We start from the raw sequence: 22,087 nt of genomic DNA, 5'->3' as shown, positions 1-22,087 counted from the left end.
GTTATTATGGAAGGGTTAGCACAAGCTCATGTAATACCAGAAAAATTAAACAAGAAGTTAGGTGAATTTAAACGCTAAGAAAAAATCATTTCTAAAGGAAGTCTTTCCTTGGCAGAGAGGGAATAAACTGCCTAAGTGTCAATTCCATTGATTACAATTTTATCAACACATTTATTTTCTATATATAAATGTGAAAGATCTTAAAGTTATTTTTGAAATTTTAATTAGACAACATTTTGATTTGTTCCTAATGTTTCAAGATACAATCTTCAAATTAGAAAAAGTCTTGATAATAGTTAGTTTCTAACCAAAAGTTCTATTAGTGCAATAAATAATTTAACTTCAATAATGATTTGTACAAAGCTTAAAATATTAAAATAAAAATAATTTAGTTTAAATATTCTTTTTGACTCCTATTTTGGTTGACTTTGTTTAACTGGAATTTTTTTTTTCCAGATATTTAATGTGGTCCAAATTTTAGAAATTTATGTTTAATTTGGTTCTTTTTCAATACATCATCTAAATTATTAATGACACAATGTACACCTTGGTAGTGTTTAAATTAGTTGTTTAATTTGTTCTTATGTGACCCATCCAGCACAATGTGAGTTGGAATTTAGACAACGAAAAATTGTTACGTGGTGTCTATCCACCACACACAAATATGACCAATTTGATGTTGTTACATCATCATTTTCAACCTCCTAACATATCAGAAATCCTGATATCAGAAATCCTGGCCACCATTGCTAGCCATCGCACCTCCAACAACTCATGCAACTTTCATCTCTTTCTACCAGACCATAGCCTCTTCATGCTTTCAAGCACCATGTTCGTCACTTGAATCGTTCCTCCAATACCGCGAGCAAGCCCTAAATTGTGAAACCCTAAATCCTTTGTAACCACTGATCTGCACGCACAAATCTCACAAGGTGGATTCACGATCTCAGGTCTCCACTGCTTTCTTGGTGGCTAATTCACAATGAATCTTTGCATGGAGAGGCACAATTGAGGTTTTGTGGAGGAGATATGTGGTTGTGACACAATAGACATAAGTTTGCTTACAATGCATGTGTGTTTATGGTCTGGTTAAGCTAGTGATTCATGATAGGTGTCTCACTCGCGGTGGTTGATGATGAGTTGCAACGTGAAGGTTTGGTGTGAAGACTGATTGCACATTGGAAGGGTTCCTGTGGTTGATGGGTTTTACTGGGTTCAGATCTACAATGAAGGGTGCGATGTTAGATGGTAACGTCAAAGTCAACCTGTTCATGTGCACGTGTTTCGTTGATGTTTGTGAGGTGGTTGGGTGAGGATGATTGTGGTGGCGTGCGAGAATGATTCATGAGGGGGGTTCTCATAGTGAGGTGATTTAGACTTGTGATGGAGATTGGATTTGCGCTTTTTGGAGAGGTGTAGGTGTGGTTTGTGTTTTGGATGAAAATGACGTGTTGTTGGCATTATGTAGTATAGGTGCATGGTGGCTAATGGTGGTAACTAAGATTTCTGATGTGTTGGGAAGTTGAAGAAGATGATGTGGCAACATCACATTGGTCCGATTTGTGTGTGGTGGACAGATATCACGTGGTTGTTTTCTATTTAGATTTTAACTCACATTGTGCTGGATATGTCTCGTAAGAAAAAAATCGAATTGTTCGTTCAAACACTATCAACGTGTATAATTTGTTGTTAACAAGTTAGACAATGTTATGAAAAAGGACCAAATTAATCATAAATTATCAAAATTGGAGTCACGTTAAAGGATCAAATTGAATATAAATTATCAAATTGGCATCATTTTAAAAACCCAACATAAATAAATACACTAAACAAAATTGACGAAAATAGGAACCAAAAGAATATTTAAGCTAAATATTTTTTTCATCTTAAAATTAGCTTCTTTTTTAATGAATTAAAAATTTATTAAAATTAAAATTTCATAAAAAATTTATTTATATTTGAAAAAAATATAACCTTAAAATCTTAAAAGTAACATCACATAGAGATATTTATAAGAAGTAAATTAAAATATGATATATTTATCTTTCTAACGAAGATAATCTAACACAAATTGCCACAAGTATAAACAAGTGTAGGTTTCTTTCACTCAATAATGTTCCATCTACCATTCTCATAGTTAATTTTGATAAATTATCAAAGTAATTTAACCCAACAATAAATTTAAGTTATTCTTAATATTATATATAAGTAGAAATTAGTTTGCGTTTATGTTTTTTAAAATTATTTCTCTCTTCTACCGCATATAACTCGAATTGTTCTAAATGAATTTGCATAAATATATTAAAAATTATAATAAATGATTATTCTATTAAAAAGTACTAAAATGGTGTAAGTAAACAGCCCATTATTGAATATCCTACACATACTGATTTAAATTTAAAGAATTAAAAATAAAACGGTTTACAACTAAAAAGTGATTATTTTAAAATAAGTCGACTATTTTGTGTGTATTATTGTTAATAGGAAAAAGTCATATTTATAGATATAAAATATAACAAAAAAATATCGTTAATACAAATATTTAAATATTATATGAGTAATAAATTATTATAGTAAATCAATGGACAACCATTAATTCATCTTCCTTGGATGGTCATTCATAAGATAATGTGCTCCTTTAAAACTTTACTTGAAAAAATTTCTTTGAAAAAAATCTATTGAAGAAAAAAAGAGTATATTATTTTTTATTCTTTCAATACAATATTGTTCATTACATATTATATTTCTCTCTTTCATGAAAAGTCGCACAATTAAGACGATCGAGTCTAATCTTATGAATTAATTACTTAAAAGTTTTTCTTGACAAAGACTTTGTAAATAAATATGTCATATTTTTCACATGAAGGAATCTTTTGAATCTCTATATGATCCTTTCAGTTGAACAATACACTATTTTCTTCATATATGGTTGTTGATTCCATTTTTCTCGAGGATAGACCACAAGTTTGTCACACATATTGAATTATAGACCTTAACCAAACACATTCACAACTTACTTTATGTAATGATAAAATTCGGAATGATTTGATGATGTTACTATTATAGTTTGTTTCATAGACCGCCATGAAATCATTATGCAACTACATATGGACAAATATTTTGTTTGTGATCAACCATTGTAAAGATATGATAAATAACATGCACTTACATAACCCATTAGATTTGATTTTGAATCATTTGGATAAAATAAACTCATATTCATAGTACCTTTAAGGTAACAATGTATATGTTTTACTTCAGTTCAATGTCTTCTTGTAGGTGAAGAACTATTTATATCTTGGTCAACAAATTTGTAGTCAATGCTATATTAGGTTGAGTATAATTAACAAGATACATTAGTGTTCCTATAATACTAAAATATGATATTTCTGGATTAAGAAGTTCTTCATCCTTTTCTTGAAGTCTAAAAGGGCCTTTATGAACATATAACGACCTCATAACCATTGGAATTCATAAAGGACATGACTTGTTATATAGAACCCCTTATATATCTCTTAATGTACGAAAAACACCTTTATTTAAATACTCAATTTGTAGTTCAAACAAAACTTTGTATTTCAAGGATCCTTCATCTCAAATTCTTTCTTTAAGTAATCAATTATCTTTGTGAGCTCATAAGGTGTTCCAATATGTCATCTACATAAACACAAATTATGAGAAATTAATTTTCTAAAATTTTCATATAATATAAGGACAAATACTCTTCTTTTAACAAGTACTTATTAAGATTGTTATACCACATACATTTTGATTACTTTAATCCATAAACGACTTGTTCAATTTTATTGAATAATCCTCTTTAGAATTGGCCTTATTGGGAAAATTAAATCCTTTAAGGAATTTCATCTAAATATCATTCTTAAGAGAATCTTACAAATATGTTATAACATCATTCACTAAATATAAATGCAAACCTTCTTGTTTAACTAGGCTAATCAAATGTTGAAATATGATTGCATTCAATACCAATGAATATGTCTTCTTAAAAATCAATACCAGGTCTTTGTGAAAAACCTTGAGGAGCAAATTATGCTTTGTATCTAACAATTTCATCATTCTCATTTTGGTTTTGCACAAAAATCCAACTATACTCAACGAGTTTTACATCCTCAAGTGTGTCAACTACAAGTCCAAAAACCTTTTTGTTTGGCAAGAAAATCTATTTATGCTTCTATTACATCTTTCCATTTTGGCCAATCATTTATTTTTCAACAATCTTCAATGATTATTGGTTCTTGATCCTTATTGTCACTCATAACAGCCATCATTGTATTATATGAAAAAATCTCGTCAATTTTGACTTCATCTTGGTTCCATATTATCTTATTCATGACATAATTTATTGAGATCTCATTATTTCTGGAACCAAATAATTAATTATGTCAATTAAATTTTTTTAGATTTCCCCCTTTTCAATTAGGTCATCTTGTCTTTTAACTCATTTTCTCATTCAAGGGATTTTATCTTTGGAACCAATAAGCCTACCACGCTTCAAGTGTGTCTTTGGATCTAACAGGCCTACCACACTTCAATCATTTATGAATTAATATAAATTCTATTTGAAGCATTAATCACTGGTATATGTGATTTAGCTACTTTTTTGTGTCACTCAAAACATCTGGTAATTGATTAACTAATTTTGTAAATGAATTATCCTTTGAACATGCAGTACATGAGAAATCATTGGACTAAAGAAATTTTTGACTCTTAAGTAGGTATCCACATGAGCTTTCAATTATTTTTCACATCATGATATATCTAGGATGACCCAACCAATCATACCAAACAAGAAATTCATTTTGATTCGTAAGCTTTTGGCTTACAATCACATGCATTGTACTCATATATGCGTAGTATAAGCCGTATTATATGTGTTTCAAGACACAATTTGTTAGTCTATACAACGCTCCTGCATACTAAATGATCATAGATATAATTAAAATTTAATGAACTTAATAACATCAACTCGTTGTAGGTACCACCCAAAATTAATCAACTCCCCAAGTCATATATTATCATGTACTATTAAATAACTCTAAGTATAAAACATCATTTGAAAAATCTTTGAACCTTTATATATGTCTAGTGTAACAAAATCAAAATCACAAATTATGAAAACACCTATTTTCATCATTACACATAAGTATATTAACTTAAACAATATTTATTTGTAATATATGCATAATGTATAATATTGTTATTTGAATATCTCCCTTCACACTTCTGTAACAATTACTATATAAGATCTATATAATAATTAATGCTCATTATACACTCAATTCATATATAATTCTATAATACAAAAGAAAAAAATATTCTTATATGTAACATCCCAAAAATATACTAATAAACCATATAATAGAATAATTACATTTAATAATAAAACAGTTCAGTCTTACACTACTCAAGCGTACGGTTTTGGCCGAACGACCTTACATAAGTCCCAAAAGTAAACTGTACTAAAAATAAAGGAAACATGACCGAACGGCTTACAAAAGCCAAAGTACCGATCGGTCAAAATCAAAAAGGAAAGGAAGTGACCGAACGGTCACTTCATGCTAAACTGCTAATTACAAAACCGAATGCTCTATGGTTCGGTCTTTACTTCAACTTCTACCAGATTTGCATCTTCCAAAATTTCTTCTTCCAGCGCCTCTTCAAGTAGCGCGCTTCCATCTGCTCACATCCACACGGATGATCATTGCAAAGACAAGACGGACGTACAGAGACAGGATAACACAATGAAAACACAGGGTAAGCTTATGTAATTTAATTCAAGTAATAACATACATTTTCATATGCCAGCACATTCAAATACATTTCAATAAACAATTCAATCAAATCCTGATACTAGACCGACCGTCCGGACTGTATGAATTCTGTGTAGCTACGACGATTCGTGCACCCAGGTGATGTAGTAACTGGAATTCTCATCAGCTGCCACCCGAGGTTAGTCCGTTCCGTCCAAAGTACTCCTAAGGACTAGGACCTCCTGTCGTTCCCACACATGACCTACCCTCCTCTACGTGAGGACGAGTACTCACGGAACATCAGGATGAACCGCCAGCCAAGCTTTGTCCACATTCATACTTTACAAATTCAATATTCATCCATGAGTCGTTCCTCCCCGGAACGCTCGTTCAACTTCACATCATTTCATTCATATCACATTCTCTTCTTATTTCATTCATAATCATTCTCAATTCCATCTTTCATTATCACTTTTCTCAAATTCATCTTTATTGTTAATAAGTTAAATATCATCTCTGTTCAAAGGTTTATAAAGACACCAAATACCGAACGTTCTATCCTCACTCAGAACGAGGACGAACGCATGGAACGAGACATAGAGATCTCCAGTTCCAGAATAGAATGAGACCAAGAGAATTACTTTTAGATTCAAGAATTTATCCTGGGTAAAATATATATATATATATATATATATATATATATATATATATAATGTAACGAACGTTATTGACATTGTGAATCAGTTAAATGAACTGACTCTCGTGAGTTCAGACCCTCACTCAAAGAATAGAGTAAGTACGAAGGCTCTAGGCCGGATCAAATGAACGTAGACACATCAGAACGTTAAATAACCATAGTTTAGAATCAGTCATATACAGGAACCTTAATGCCTGTCAATGACCGAGCACGGTAAAAGGATTTACTGAATTTGAACAAACGCTGCTTCATCAAGTTTAAATAAATTAAAACGATTACGAGCGTTCGGTATAAGACCGAGCGACACTCATTACGAGAGCTTGGGTTGAGACCCATTACTGATTTAAACTCATAATAGAAATATTGATAGTAATAAATATAATACGAGATGATGGAGATAGGGTTTAAGAATGACTAAGTATCCAACTATATGTTTACAAGATTCTCAATTCCTCACATAACACTCAGGGGCATCTACGCTTGGCCGAACGCTCAAATATAACATTATTACCAGAGGGCGTTCGTCCTCAACTAGAATTCTTTCCAAATGAAAGAATCCCATTTCAACAATGTTCAACAGGAAAATCGAACGGTCAATGACCATTCAGTGACGAACGTACTTTATCATAGTGAAATCTCATATACAAAATCTTTTACATTCCAACTCATTTTTCTTAACTTATAACTTCATAACTTCAGAACTTTATAAAATTCCTATCATAATCAATTTTCATATCTCATACAGCACATATCATATAAGTTTAACATATTTCATACATTATAACCTAATTCATTCATATTTCATTTCATCTTATCCAATAAACGAACGTTCATTCCATATAATCATATCAACCATCATGCATCAAAATCATTCAGTCAACTAAACGAACGTTCAGACAGTTCATCAGCAAACCAATCAAATTAAATTAAATAAGCTTCCCTTACCTCTAGTGTGAACGTACGTCCTTCAGACTAAACTTAGTTCGCAGAAATAAGATTTCTTCTACCCTCAACGCTCAACCAAACTCTTCAACTAAAACAAGTTACAGAAAACCAAGATTGGTTCAGATAAGGTGACTGCATGCAACCAGAGCTTGGCTTGCATGTTCACACGGACGAACAAATAAAGACGAGAAACTTACCAGTTTCAGAATCCAGAACTGTTCGGTTCAAAGTGAAGCTTGAGACGCCGGAAATGCTTCTATGGTCTCTGAAAAGGGTGAGTTTCTTTAGAGAGAAGATAGAACCCTTAGAGAGAAGAAGGAGAATTCGAAAGATCAAGATTTTGGAGAAGATGAGTGCATGCAGAGAGTGTGACGCGGTTTTCAGAAAAATTAGTTTTGTTTAAAACGAACGTCCGCTCGTCTGCTGACACCTACATTCCACTATCTGATTTTCGAATCTTCGACGCTTGACACCTGGCGTCTGCGCAGAGGGTTTTGGGTGCGTTTTTAATGAGTCTGAGCAGAGGGTTTTGGGATGCGTTTTCCGAGGTCTGACATTATACCTATACATAATACCAACATTAGACATACATATTCTAAACCAATATATATAATAAAAATACCATTGAAAATTCACCTTAAATTAAATTATAATGAAAATAAACTAAAAAATTCATCATGTAGAGACTTCTTCTGCCATTTTCTAAAAAGAAAAAAAATATTTCTTAACGCTCTCATCATCAATTGTGGTTATCGATGCTTCCATCTGGTTTAGCAAAGACAACAACAATATCAAGATGAGTGACATTCATTTGACCAGATGACCATTACATAAGCAAGGTGTGTTTCTATGTTATTCTCCTTAGTTTTTAAGATGCTTTAATGTACAACAAGTATGACTCAAATAGTCTTTATCACCGCAATGATAACTTATATTTTAATTTTATTTGTCATCTTTTTCACATTATTGTTCCACTTCTGATGATAGAATGTCTTTTTGAAATTTTCTTCAAGACCATGTCCACAAACATGATCACTACAACCACGACCAAGACTACAACTATGATCATAAAAATATTATTAAGAGATATTGTTGCATATCTCATTATATTTTCATCAAAATTTAATTGTTTTGTTCAATCACAAGAAAGCATGAAAATAAATTCAAAATATTTATAAAATTCATTTTTGTAATATTGTTGTTGCATGGGTAAATTAGTTGCCCAAATGACTTATTTCTTTATTTAATGACATCATGAAGATACAATGCATCTAAATGTATTTTAGCATTTATTATCCAAGATAAATAATTCTTCCTCATAGCCACAAATTCAAATTTTTGCAAGGTTTAACCTCTTTAGAACTTGCAAATAAAATATTAATAATAATTATTTTTCATGTATGAAACTATAAAATTAATATAATAATATTAAATGTTAGAAAAATAACCAAATATAAATAACAATTAATAATCGTCATAATAATAATAATAAGATTTAGGTGAAAATCAATAAAATCAAACAATTCTTAAACAAAATAAGAATATAAGATATAAGTGTAGATGAGAAAATGATTAGAAAGAGTTTGGATTGAGACATATAAAGGATTGTGAAAAAATGCTCCCACTAGCTAAGTTGATTAAAACATTATTGAAGACTAATTTACGTGTGTATTATTATTAAAAAAAGTCTTATTTAAGTACAAAATGTAACCACAAAATGATGCAAATCAAATAATCAAATAATACAAATATTTAAATATCATAAAAGAATAATCAATTATATGAATAATTATAGCAAATCAATAAATAATGTAATAAATTATTTAAATAGTAATCAGCTTTAAACATTAGCTAGTGCAGTCAAGGTTATGACACTGGTTATTTTAGCCTATAGGCACCGGTTCTTGACCCGAAGCATATCCAGACGAGATAAAAGGTCTGCATTTTTATGCCTCGACTGTGAACCTGAGGCAAAACAACATAGGATTAGAATCGGTTCAAAGGGAACCGAGGCAGTATGCTCTTCCTGGTTTCCCCATCAGGATGCCCCCGTCTTTCTCACGCTGCCAAACACCACACGTCGCCAAACATCACATGCCGCCAAACACCACCGTCTTTCTCACATCGGACCACCCAAAACACCACCGTAGACCACCTTCGTCCATTATCATCTTCGTCCATCAAAGACAACGCGACGATGCAGTTAGAACCCAGGAAGACCACGTGACGATGGCGGCAATGCGGCGGCAACACTGTCTTCACCACGCGACGACAAGGCAACGGCGGGGAGGCAACGACGGTGACGTTGTGGAGCGGATCTGGAGCGGCTTGGTGATGAAGATGAATGGTGGCGCGTAGATGGAGGTTGCAAGGCCAACGCCGGAGCTTCGTGAAGATCGCCATGGAAGATAGCGCCAGCGCGATTCTGCTGAGGAACGCAAGCACGACGGCGATTTGCAGATGAGGTTGATGATGCGGTTGAAGATGCATCCACAGTAGCAGCTCAAGCACCCGTACCCACCTCATGCCGCCGGAAGACATCGCCGTCTCTGCCGATCGGATCCATACCCAGTTCGAGATCCCCGTCATTGACCTCAAAGATGTCGCCGGTGAAGGTTGAGTACTACACTAGGGAGAAGCAGAAAAATGTGAAATATTGGACTGAGAGAGAGAAAGACGAAAAGTTTTGGAACGTTGGGAAAGGAAACGTCTGAGTAGTGAAAGTTGTATAGGCATCGGTTACAATAAAATTGAGGCATAAATGTTATACGACTTCGATTAATCTGCAACCGGTGCAATAACTCTCCTCGAAAAAGCAAATATTATTTTTTTAATTGGTCAGCACAATTTTCTGCCTCGGTCTTTTAATTAACCGAGGCAGTATACCCTTTTAGACACCGGGTTTAGAAAAACCGAGGCATATAATGTTTTTATAATTACATTTCTGCCACCGTATTTTTATACGTCTCGAGTTTTCGAGAACCAAGACATAATAGGCGATTTAAAAATCCTATTTTTTACTATTGAATATATATATTCAAACGTTAAGTGGAGGTATGAATATATTATAAAATTGTATATAAAAAATATTTTAAATTTGCAGAAGTCATGAACTTATTTAAAAGGATAAAGCTTTGTCCTCTCAAAAGGAACAAAGGGAGAACAACAAAAATGATAGATTGAAACAAGCAGCAGAAAGTGACCAAACAAGGAAAACCTTGGACACTTCATGATGATGTGTGTGACAACTTTAATAAAACCGTCAGATACAATGGAGAGAAGCAAAAATGGGTATCTTAAATTTTATTTTAAATTAAATAAATCTATGATTTTTTTTTTAAAACCAATCATTTAGATTTTATTTTAAATTAATTTTAAGTAATTAAATTTTATTTTATATTATTTTTAATCAATATAATTACAATCTTACATTTTAATCTATTAAATTATTTTCTATTTATCATATGGTTCAAATTATTAACAAGTTTCACAAACTGTTTTTTTTTTAATCTTTGTATTTCTTGAAGCAAAGAATACTACTTTATATATATATATATATATATATATATATTATATATATATATATATATATATATATATATATATATATATATATATATATATATATATATATATTATATGGGGTTTGCTAAACACGCCTGTTTTTCAGTTGGTATATTTTAGCAATGTGTATCGGGTTTTAGTAGCCGAAAATACCCTTATATATCATGTCTAAGTTTTAAGAAAGAACCCCACAAACCCTTACTCACCTCCCCCGTTTCCCTCGTTTCTCTCAACCCTTTCTCTTTCATTTCTCTCACTCCAACATTTTCTATGTCATCCTATGGTAAAAAAAATCAGAAACATTGGCTGTTAAACAATCTTACATGATTTTATAATGACTTTTCATTTTATAATTTCTGTCTTATCTAATTTTATCCCATTTTCACAGGCTTGGAAAAAATAAAAAATACTTGTTAAAAAATTTCTTACAAAAAATGATTTTATAATGAGTTTTCATTTTATAATTTTTGTCGTATATAATTTTATCTAATTTTCACAAGCATAATGACATCGGAAGGAATTGGTAATTGGCTTGGAGGGTTTTTTTAGAGATGATGATTCAACATATGCAGATGATGAAATTAGAGAGGTTAGTGAAGATGGTGAAATTGAAGAAATCTTGAATGAACCTTTTCCTGAAAGGTGAATATGTCAATGACTCAACTCTTTACAAAGGCAAATTGTTTAACGACAAGTGTTTATGATTTTTTTCAATTGGGGGCCTACAGTAGGGATGACAGAGAAAAGGTTGGAGTGAGAGAGATGAAAAAAAAAGGGTTGAGAGGAATGAGGGAGGTGAGTGAGAATCCCTTAACCTTAAAACTTAGAATCCATAATATATAAGGGTATTTTTGTCTACTAAAACCCAATAAACATTGCTAAAATGTACCAACTGAAAAACAGGTGTACGTTAGCAAACCCATATATATATATTCATCAGTATTTGTAACAACTTTTAAGTTAGAAATGATCTGTATGACGTAAAGTGTGAGAATGTTTGTGAGGAATTCAATCCAATAAGTGGAAAAGGAGCAAACCATGACAATGTATCCAATTCACATTCAACAATATGGAATCACATTACAATAAACCATTGAATTTGTAGAATTAAAGTGGCATTCTTGATGACAAGATATTTTGCAGCATTTTATTGCTGGAGAGATTGTAAGAATGGGATGGTGTTATGAGGGAATTATGCTTATTGCCTATTTTCGAAGAAGGGAAAATCAGTGTGAAGTGGATTGAAGCTATCCCATGAGAGACTGGAATCCAAATCCTCAACCCATTGTTGCAAGGAATTTTCCTGAAGATAAGAGGATTCACAGACAGAAAGGTTGCTAGAATCATCCAGTGAGAAAGAAGAACTACAGTAAGAGCTGGTGCTGGCTTTGGTTTCTTGGCTCAACCATGACCCCAACTCCAACTGTGAGCACAACATTTCATAATTGTTCAGAAAACCAGTGGTGTCATCCCACGTTACCTTTTTTTCTTCCATTTTGTCTTCTGTTTTTGGCTCTTCTCCTGTGGCATGCATGTCCAAGGGTTTGCTATCCACACCTTGGTCAGACCCTTTTGAAGTGCTTTTTTTCTGTTTCTCTGTCTTGAGTTTGTCATCATTACCAGACTGTTGCTGCTTTTGCTCAATTGGCATCAGGGTCAAAGGGTCCAAACCAAGGACCTTCAACCTCTTTTTTATCTTTGTGTTCCAATGGTTCTTGATTTCATTATCTGTCCTCCCTGGAAAATGTGAAGCAATCTTAGACCACCTGAAAAATGTGCTTCATTGTGTTACAAGACATCTATAAATCTGTAAAGTATGATTTAAGTTTTTGAGAAGATTGCATAGGATTGTGATTTTGGTGGCAGAATTAAGGTTTTTCAAATACACTGTCCAAAAACCATGCCATAAACATGTAACATACAACATATAACTATATATACATATAGATACCTGTTACCGAGACATGAATGTAGTTGTATAATTTGATCCTCTTCCATTTCAGTAAATCCACCTCTCTTGAGGTCTGGTCTCAGATAATTAATCCATCTCAATCTGCAGCTCTTTCCACATCTCAGCAATCCTTCACCACAATGCCAAACAGAAAGAAAAAGGAAAAATGCAGAATTCAAATGATACACAACTTTAAGGCAAAGTCACAAGTAAACAAATTTTTCACAAAGGAAATACCTGCTAGCTTGGGAACTGCTCTCCAGCAGTGAATACCATTGTTGAGAATGAAATTCATAAGCTTGTGATCTTCCTCAATAGTCCATGGACCTCTCTTCAAACCAACCTTATCACAACAAGGTTGTCTGCCCATTTTGGAACCTACCCTTTTGCAGAAAAACAAGATATTAGATTCCCCTGAGAGTTAACAAAAGGAAGGGCACTTAAAAAGCAGCTTAATTGAGGTTGAAGCAAAGATGCTGCCAGTTCATTCAGACATTTAAATAAGGGCAAGGTGTCCTTTGAGAGGGGTGACAAATGATTGGATGGAAGTTGCTTTAGTTGAAAGCTGTGAAAGGCATGCAAGGGTTGTCATTATAAAATGATGCTCACCACCACCCTTCTTCAGACAAGATCAAGAGTTTCTGTTCAACCACAAAATTTTTCAATGCAAGAAAAAATAACCATCTCTGAGTCCTGAGTCCACCCTGTTGACAATTTTTCATTATTTGCACCCAAAATCTTCTTTTGTTGATACCATTCCTTGCAAGCACCATAAAAATATTGAGTTTGATGGGATTCCCTGGTCCCAAATGGCTGGCAAGCTTTGTCCTTGTAAGCAATTCCCTCTTTTCATCTTTCACCATATATATATATATACCTTCACCAGTTATGACTGATATCATGAAATTCTTCCATTGATTTGGGGATTGGAACATTGGAAAATTGACAACGAATAAGGTACAACAAAAGCATATATAAGCAGTCGGAACATATTTTTTGTTTTAATATATATCAAACTTTGGTGCTTGCTTTAGTTGTTCTATCTCAGCTTCATGTTATCTTTTGGCCAAGTTAGTAATTTTTTACCACTTATAGTTTAGTGACATTGAGATTAAGTTTCTAGAGGAAAGTGTTATATTCAAATTTTCTGTATTAAAAAGATGGAATTGTGAGAAGAATTAAAAATAGTTAGTCAGTTTCTTTAATAGAAATTAATTAAATTGATAATTGTTTTACATTATGTATTGAAATTTTTACTATCTTCCGTTTCTTCTTTCTCTAGTAAATTTTAATCAAAGAGTTCTTAACTTAGTTACAGACAGTGACCAGCTCTTCTTTGTCTAATGCCCTTTTTCATAAACAGTATGACAACATGTTTTAACATATTCATTGTAAGTTTTAGAAATGTAGGAGTATTTTATTTTTTGTGACTGCAATATTTTATTAAAAAGTTTAAATCTTTCCGAAAAGAACATTGATTTGCATAAATTTAATCAAGAGGGGTGTTAATCCTAATCATTCAAAAGAGTAAAGAGGTTAGTAAAAAAGTGGATCTATCTCCTAGCTACCTTCAATATGTACCGTGTGTTTCAACTTTGTTTTCTTTTACAAGTTAAAAACAAGTAATCAATTGTGAGTGAGACTGAAATAAAGTACAAGGGTACGGTTATATATGCACACATGTTAAATGTCAAAAACACAACATTGGTTTAACCTAAGTTCTAATCATTTTTGTTAATGTGCATTGCCCTAGAAGATCTTTTGACTAATGATTAAGACTAACCAAAAGACCCTAAAATGAGGAAGAAAGAAAAAAGGAAAAGCTAGTGGCCCTTAAGCTTTAATCATAAGTTGCAAAAAAAATTGTTAATTTAGAACCCACCATTCTCCTAATTAGGAGACATTAGTAGCACAAACATTTGGCAATTTTGCATCATATAATCAAATTTTTGCACAAAATTAGAATAGAAACATTTGACCATGGTTGCCTAAATGGGTTTGTATGCTACGATTAAACAGCACGAGAAAAAGTGAGTTATGTTTATGTTCATTGTTATTAAATATAAGCCGCTTCCAATTTCAAAAGTTTTATTTAAAGTTATTTTTTTAAAATATTATTGTATTTAAATTTAGGAATCATCTCCAATATTGTTATATGTACTTTAGAAAATATATTCATGTATTGTATGAAGTAAAAAAAAACATATTAAATACATCTAACTATCATTTTTAATGTAAAATTAGTTAATTTTATTTTGTTTGAGTTTAAAGAGTTTTCTGTCTCGTGAATTCTCAGTTCACTTTTGTTGAGAATGAAATATTGTACATTAAGAATTTTACTTGAAGTTGTATTTATAAAATGCATTCTATTGATTTGTACCAAACTTTTGAGCATCAATAGTTCTTATTTTTATTTTAAGAAAAATAGTCTTACTAAAATTTCTATTCTTATTTATTTTTGTAGTGAGTGAAAATTACAACATTTTCCTTCTTTATATATTAATTACAATGCAAACAAATGATTATTGGCTAATCTTAAAAGATATTTATTAGGTTAAAGCAAAAACGCAAATATTTATTATTACTTTTATTTTTTCACATTTGTTTTTTGCAATTACACATCTAACACTAATTTTTCAAGTCACTGAGTATATATTTGGAAAAAAATGTGACACTAAAGTAAATATATATAATAAATGTATCTTTTGAGTTGGACTACCACTCCAATAAACTTACTCTCTAGTTTCAAATATAAATAAAAATTAAGTTTCATAGACTTAAATATAAATCAATTTTAATTATCTTTTATTTTATTGATCAACTGAAAATGAAAAATAGATAACGAACTCGTTACAAACACAAGGCAGAAACACTTGTTACATCAACCGTTAGGGTCTGCGGACCTACAAGGGACACAGGGTATCATAGTATCTCAAATTTTTTGAAATTTTTTTATATATATGTGATATATTGAGAAAACTTTTTAATTATATGTGGTATATTAGAAATTGATAGAAATTACATTAAGTATTTTATTTATTTATTTTATAAAACATAATATTAAATGTTAATAAATAATAAAATATAAACTCAAATATAATAAAGAATAACAAAATTTATTAAGACATTTATTATTTTTTTTTTTATTATTTTTTAATTTTTTCAGTACTCAATCTGGCTGTCACACGTTTTCTTTTGTGGAGAAAATGATTTGATATTTTTGTTCTCATTTTTTATTTTTTTCTTCCATTCTTAAATATATTATATATCTCTTATTTAACATGATAATGAAATATTATTTTAATAATTATTATTATTTTTATTTCATAAATCTTTTGCATATTATTTTTTATAAATATAAAAGAAAAAGTATAAGTAATATGTGTCTTTTCATAACTAATTTATCAATCATGTCAGAAATAGAAAAGTTAATGACAGTTTTATATGATTAATTACTTAATTCGTTTTATTTTAACTTTTCCTGTTTCTACATTAACAACAGAAAGATCAGTTTTTACATTGAAAAATAAATTTCTTGTCGGATAATATTGTTATTTATTTAAAAAAATAGCTAAAATTTGTAGTTATGATTTAATTATTAATAGTTTAAAAATCTGAATAAGACATCATTTATATACGTACAATTTCTTTTATAGTTACAATCATGTATTTAATTTTATTGTATTATTGAGAACAGTGAAATATACAAATTTTGAGTAAATTATTTTCACTTCCCAAAATATTGGTCAAAAACCGCTCAACTTGAATGAGACAATTTGGAAACTACTGAAATTGATTTAATGAAGAGACATTCTCTTTTGGAAGCTCTGCATTGTAACAGGAACATCTTTTTAATTTTATTTAATGTTATTAATTAAAAAGTCATTATGTTTACTAGATATCATCTCCAAATATGATGAAGAATAATTTAGCAATTTATTGTAACATTCCAAAAATACAGCAATAAATCATATGATAGAATAATTACATTAATGATAATCCAGATTAGTCTTACACTAGAGACGAGCGTACGCTCATGGCCGAACGGCCTTACAGAAAGAGTTACAAATTAAAGTCGTACCTCACTACCCAAAATATACGACCGGTTTACAAAATAACAATACCGATCGTTCATACTTAAACAAAAGGAAAGGTGAGCGGACGTCCACCTTACTATAACTAGTCTATTGCCCGAACGTCTTACTCTTCGGTCTTGACTTCGATTTCTTCCAAATTTTCTTCTTCCAGCGCCTTATCCAGCAGCTCGACTCCTTCTGCTCACATCCACACGGATGATCATTGCAATGACAAGGACGGACGTACAAAACCAGACACGACAGGAAACGCAGGGTAAGCTTATGTAATTTAATTCATGCATAAACATACATTCCAAACAATCCAACAAAACAAAGTACATTTCATCATACATATCATACGAAGCCTAGTACTAGACTGACTGTCCGGACTGTATGAAATCTGTGTAGCTACAAGCGTTCGTGCACCCGGGTGATGTAGTAACTGGAATACTCTCATCAGTTGCCACCCGAGGTTAATCCTATTCATCCAAAGTACCCCTAAGGACGGGACCTCCTGCCGTTTCCACACATGACCTACCCTCCTCTACGTGAGGACGAGTACTCACGAAACATCAGGATGAACTGCCAGCACTAGCACAACCACAGTCATACTTTACAAATCTCAATTCTCAATCCTGAGTCGTTCCTCCCTGGAACGCTCGTACAAATCCACAACATTCTATTCATCTCATATTTTCTTCATTATTCTTTATCAATCATCTCAAGTTTGTCTTTCATTACCAATCATTTTAGTTTCAACTTTCACTTTCAACCATTTCAATTTCCTATTTGATCAAAAATTTATAAAGACGCCAGACTGAACGTAAATCCTCACTCAGAACGAGGACGAACACTTGAGACGAGACAGATAGGTCTCCAGTTACAGAATAGAATAAGACCGAGAGGTTTACTATCGGTTTGAGAGAGAACCGAGTGTAATAGATATAGCAAGGAACGAATGAACCGAACGTTCATTACAAAGTGAATCAATTATATGAACCGACTCTTGATAACTCTGACCGAACGCTGAAAAGACCTCGCCAAAGGCTACAAACTCTAGGCTGGAACCAATTCGATACAGACACTTCAAGATATTCCAACAATAATACTTAGAAGAATTCTCATGAAGAAACCGAACGCTTATGAATATTTAACTTATTTGATTTTACATCAAGAAATCCGAATGCCAGTAAATGACCGAGCACGGTAGAGAATAAAATTCTATTGAAGTTAAACGAACGCTATTTTCATCAAGATAGATTATACAAGAAACGAGTACGAGCGCTTGGTGTAAGATCGAGCACTACTCAGTACGAGCGCTTGGTGTAAGACCGAGCACTACTCAGTACGAGCGCTAGGTGTAAGACCGAGCACTAATAACTTCTAACAAAAGGCTTGATAGTTATAGTAAGATGTTATTGAAGTGGTGTTTACGAAAAACAGTAATATACAATTACATATATATATATATATATATTATATATATATATATATATATATATATATATACATTGAGTTTATCACAGTAGACTCAGACACAACTATGCTTGGCCGAACGCTCAAGAATAGTATTACCACACGAGGACGCTCGTCCTCAACTAGGATTCTCTCCAAATGAAAGAATCCCGTTTCAACTAGGTTCACCAGGGAAACCGAACGGTCAATGACTGTTCAGTAACGAACGTACACTTTTATATGAGAAATTTCATACCAGACTTGTTTATTTTCAAACTCATTTCTTAACATATAGTTTCTTAACTTTATACATTTATATCATAATCAACTTTCATACTTCATACAATCCATATCATATAAGTTTCTTATTTTTCATACATCAGATAGGGCAACCATCATCTATCATATGGTCAAATATCACAATACTCATACTTCACTTTAATTTTAGTAACTCAACGAACGTTCATTCAATCCAATCACATCAGTCATCATGCATCAAAATCATTCAATCAACTAAACGAACGTTCAAACATTTCAACAGCATACAAATTAAATTAAATAAGCTTCCCTTACCTCTGAGCGTGACCGAACGTTCCCAGATGCCGAAATACAATTTCCCCACCACAGGTTCTCCCACCGTCAACGCTCGACAATTCAAACTACAACAAGTGATAACCCGACACTATCAGAACCACTCATTTTAAGAATGGTGATCCACGCACGAACCCAGAACTGGGTTTGTATGTTTAGGGAAACGAGTGACAGAGCGAGGGGAAGGACTTACCAGCCCAGCTTCACAAACCGAACGGTTTATTTGGAAGCTCTTGACGTCGGAAGTGCTCCTACGGTCCCGGAATAGTGATTGGAGGAGAGAAAGTGGGTGTTTTCTCAGAAAGAAGATGAAGAGGATGTAGAGAGAAGGAGGAGAGATTGGGATTCTTCATAAATCTGAAAAGAGGGTGCATGCAGAGAGTGGGTAGGTTTTTCTGAAAATCCAAGTTTTGCTTCACACTTCAAAACGGACGTCCCCTCATCTGTCGACACCTGCTTTCCACTGACTGATTTCCGGGTCTCCTTCGCTTGACACCTGGCGTTCGTCATCTGAGTGTCGAGCCTCCCTCTTGACACGTGAATTTCACTAACGACACATGTTTGGATTTTACTGGTTCTGATATTTGATTTTACTGGTTCTGACATTTACTCTTTTTATAGTGAATAATAATAGTAATATTAAGAATTAATTAATGTTTTATTTATATATTTGTTATTTTGAGTCAAATCAATTTTAATTTTTTTTAAATTAAATAATTTCGTTATTTTTTAAATTGAGATTATATTTAACTGTTATATAAATTTTATATTCATATTTTATTAAAATTGATATTTTTAATATGATTAAATTTATTTAAATTTATATTTTTTCATTAAATATTGTTTAAAAATTGTTTTAAAAATTTAAATATATTTGTGATGATATTTTATAACATTAAACTTTCCATTTTTTATTTGAATATATATTTAAATTCTTAAAAAAATTAAATAAAGTTTAATGAAAATATGAATTTAATAGAAATATTAGTTTGAAAGACAAAATTGATTAATTAAAAAAAATAAATTAAATCAACAAATAAATAGAAATTAAATTGAGATTTAGACTATGATTTATCCGTGAAAAAATAAAAAAATTGTAAAATAAAAAAGTATAAAATATTAAAAAATAAATACAAAAATCACAAGAGCAACCCATATTTATTGTGTTAGTATTAGTAATGACAAAAAAAAATCTAATTATTACATATTTAAAAAATAAAATCTAATTAAAATCAATCAAAATATAAGAATCTAATAATTAAGATTTTAAGAGAAATATCAACGAACTGATTATTTTAACCAAACCAAATAAAAAAGAGTCGTATAACCGTCGGATGAAATAGTGAACTATCCAAATTACCATATCCAGCAATTCTCATTTGGTTTCTCTCTCCCAATTTACACTCGAGACAACCTCAACCTCGCCAAGGGAGAGAGAAGAAAAGAACCTATTCTTCCACAGAAAGGTGTTTGGTTTTGTCCGAGTTCACCCATTGGATCGATCCATGACCACCGTCCTCATCTTCCTTCTCCTCTTCTCTTTTTACTCCTCCTCTTTAAAAAACTCATAGAACAACATTAAAGTTCAACATTAAAAAGAAATTAACACCGAAAGCACTAAATACACTCATAGAACAACATTAAAGTTCAACTCGTATACATGGTTAATCTTGATTTTCCATTATCTCTTAGAAATAGTTCAAAGATCATCAATTGTATATTGTGTATCCTCATACTATTTCAAAACCCATTTGACTATATATGGCCTCAAAGGGTCATCAATGATCACGAAAAATAATTACGAGATCGTAGCATGTTTTATGTCATTTTATTCTTTGACTTATATATGTTCAAAATTCATCATCTTCCGACAGTTTGAATGGTTGAAATGGTGCCTACGTCGTATTTTGAAACATGGGAAGACAACAAAATGGTCCTCTTATGCATATATAGTAATAATAAAAATAATAAGATAATTACAATAATAATACATAAGATTGAAGAATATATTTGATGTTCATTTTTCTAAGGTTTCGTTCATTCATATCTATGTTCGTATGCATCCCCCATGGTGTTCTGGCTTATATATAATAATCCGAAAACAAGAGATTTTAGAATATCATCTACATTTCTCTTAAACTAACGTACATGCATCCAACCATAATATCGCCAATTACGGAAACAATTCCATTTAAGAAAATGTTCGGTGATGTGTTTGGTTCATGCACGTAAATATTCTCTATTTTATATATTTTATATAAGAAAGCCTATAATAAATTTTTTATAACTTTTTATTTACTTTATATTAAACAAATTCTTTTACTTAACCAAAGTCCTTAGACAGTTATTAGAAATATCCTTTACTTTTTAATATTAACAAGTGATATGTGACAAGTTCATCACAGAAGAATAAGTTTCTTACGAACCATGTATAATATTATCATAAAGAGAGAACATGAATAATACACAAACAGTAAGATCCAACTTAAAAGACAAGAAATTAGATAGAAAGAAAGATGAATAAAAGAAATTGTACATATCCGGTTTAAGAGATATGTTAAGTGATATGCAATATCATAAGATTCATTTAATATTGTCGACATAAATAATTATTATGTAATATTTTAAAATATATTTGTTGATATAAATATTTATATATTAATAATTTATGTTATTAAGTATAAATAATTTAAATATGTTATGATATTTTTAATATCATATATTTATAAAACATTTGATATATGAGCAACATATTATTATTATTATTATAATTATTTTATTAATTATTATATATAAGTTGTTATTTTACTGATATTATTTAATATTAATTTTGATATTTTATGTTTTTAATATATTAGTTATACTATTCAGAAATCCAATAAATAAATTTCATTAGAAAATAAATATTCTTTTATATATTTTTTTTAAAAGATTCAAACTCTTAATTTGAAAGTTAAAAAATTGTTTATAGATGAATCTTTTCCTGTATTTTAATCTTAAAAAGTATATAGGTTTAAACCGTTTGGTCCTCGTAGTG

General features: G+C 31.2%; 1 protein-coding gene across 2 annotated transcripts; it reads right to left on the bottom strand.

Annotated features, from left to right (window-relative positions):
- Positions 1–11,998: 11,998 nt before the first annotated feature.
- LOC124833285 (myb-related protein 315-like) lies at positions 11,999–13,634 on the bottom strand. 2 transcript variants are annotated; one of them, XM_047307730.2, is made up of 4 exons: positions 13,423–13,634; positions 13,166–13,311; positions 12,929–13,058; positions 11,999–12,743 (listed from the first exon to the last, which is right to left on the bottom strand). In XM_047307730.2, coding segments are annotated over exons 1-4 (846 nt in total). In that variant the 5' UTR covers positions 13,425–13,634; the 3' UTR covers positions 11,999–12,175. The 2 variants fall into 2 exon arrangements, with proteins under 2 accessions (XP_047163686.1, XP_047163684.2); XM_047307728.2 differs by lacking the exon at positions 13,423–13,634 and having other exon boundaries at positions 13,166–13,387.
- Between the last annotated feature and the right edge of the window lie 8,453 nt (positions 13,635–22,087).

Source organism: Vigna umbellata, unplaced genomic scaffold (genome assembly GCF_029865625.1).
Source record: "Vigna umbellata cultivar VRB3 unplaced genomic scaffold, Vumbellata_1.0 scaffold_783, whole genome shotgun sequence".
In the NCBI taxonomy this organism is placed as follows: Eukaryota; Viridiplantae; Streptophyta; class Magnoliopsida; order Fabales; family Fabaceae; genus Vigna; species Vigna umbellata.
Note: the sequence above shows the minus strand (reverse complement) of the source record. Positions and strands in the feature narration are given on the sequence as shown.

What these genes read in the sequence shown, in the direction of transcription:
- LOC124833285 (XM_047307730.2), bottom strand. An exon ending in AGCAGTTCCCAAGCTAGCAG is followed by an intron (nt 13,059 to 13,165) that starts GTATTTCCTTTG and finishes ATTGTGGTGAAG; the next exon opens with GATTGCTGAGATGTGGAAAG. An exon ending in CATTCATGTCTCGGTAACAG is followed by an intron (nt 12,744 to 12,928) that starts GTATCTATATGT and finishes CACATTTTTCAG; the next exon opens with GTGGTCTAAGATTGCTTCAC.